This window comes from Pyrgilauda ruficollis, unplaced genomic scaffold (genome assembly GCF_017590135.1).
Source record: "Pyrgilauda ruficollis isolate IOZ18807 unplaced genomic scaffold, ASM1759013v1 scaffold377, whole genome shotgun sequence".
Lineage (NCBI taxonomy): Eukaryota > Metazoa > Chordata > Aves > Passeriformes > Passeridae > Pyrgilauda > Pyrgilauda ruficollis.
Genome location: NW_024525234.1, coordinates 46559 through 47471, shown reverse-complemented (window position 1 = coordinate 47471; position 913 = coordinate 46559). Strand labels below are relative to the sequence as shown.

Here is a 913-nt window from a genome sequence, read left to right as displayed (position 1 = left end):
CAGACGGGGACGGGGGGGGTGACACGAGGGGACACGGAGGTGACACGATGGGAACTGGGTGGGACTGGGGGCGGCACTCGGGGGGGGTCACCGAGGGGACCCAGGGAGGACACGGGGGGTTCACAAAAGAGACACAGAGGGTGACACGGGGGGACGTGGAGGGAACACGAGAGGTGACATCGCGGGGACATGGGGGGGACACGAGAGGTGACATCAGGGGAGACATGGTGGGGACACGAGAGGTGACATCGGGGGGACATGGAGCGACATGAGAGGTGACATGAGAGGGGACACAAAGGGGAGGGGGGGGGTCGTGGGGGTGGCACACAAGTGACGCGAGCGGCCATGGCAGTGGCGCGGGGGGGACACGGGGGACATGCGGTGACCCCCCAGCCCCGAGGCCCCCCCGTTCCCCCAGCTGGACCTGACCTTCGTCACCGAGCGGATCCTGAGCGTGGCCGTCCCGGGGGGCGGCGAGGGGGGGCCCGGGGGGCACCTGCGGCACCTGGCCCGGCTACTGGGGGCGCGGCACGGCCCCAACTACACGGTGAGGCTGCGGGGCGGGGGGGCGGCTGGGGCAACTGCTGGGGCAACTGGGGCTACTGCTGGGGTTGCTGGGGCTACTGCTGGGGCTGCTGGGGCAACTGCTGGGGCAGGAGCTGGAGAAGCAGCAGCTGGGGCAACTGCTGGGGCAGCAACTGGGGCTATTGGGGCGACAGCTAGAGCAATAACGGGCAACAACTGGGGAAACAACTGGGGCAACATCTGGGGCAGCAACTGGAGTAACAGCTGGGGTAACATCTGGGGCACCCGGAGCGGGTCTGGGAGGGCTCTGGGGGAGCTGCTGGGAGCAATGGGGGGATCGAGGGGGGCTCTGGGAGGAGGAATAAGGCACGAGGGCCCCGGGGGTGGG

The 913-nt window shown here is 69.4% G+C and overlaps 1 protein-coding gene across 1 annotated transcript in view; it reads left to right on the top strand.

The window, feature by feature from the left end:
• TNS2 (tensin 2) overlaps window positions 1-913 on the top strand; it is an 11128-nt gene that overhangs the window by 3459 nt on the left and 6756 nt on the right. Inside the window, exon 6 of the mRNA XM_041476099.1 lies at window positions 386-908. Coding sequence (XP_041332033.1) covers window positions 386-908 — 523 coding nt within the window. The remainder of the gene's footprint in view (window positions 1-385; window positions 909-913) is intronic.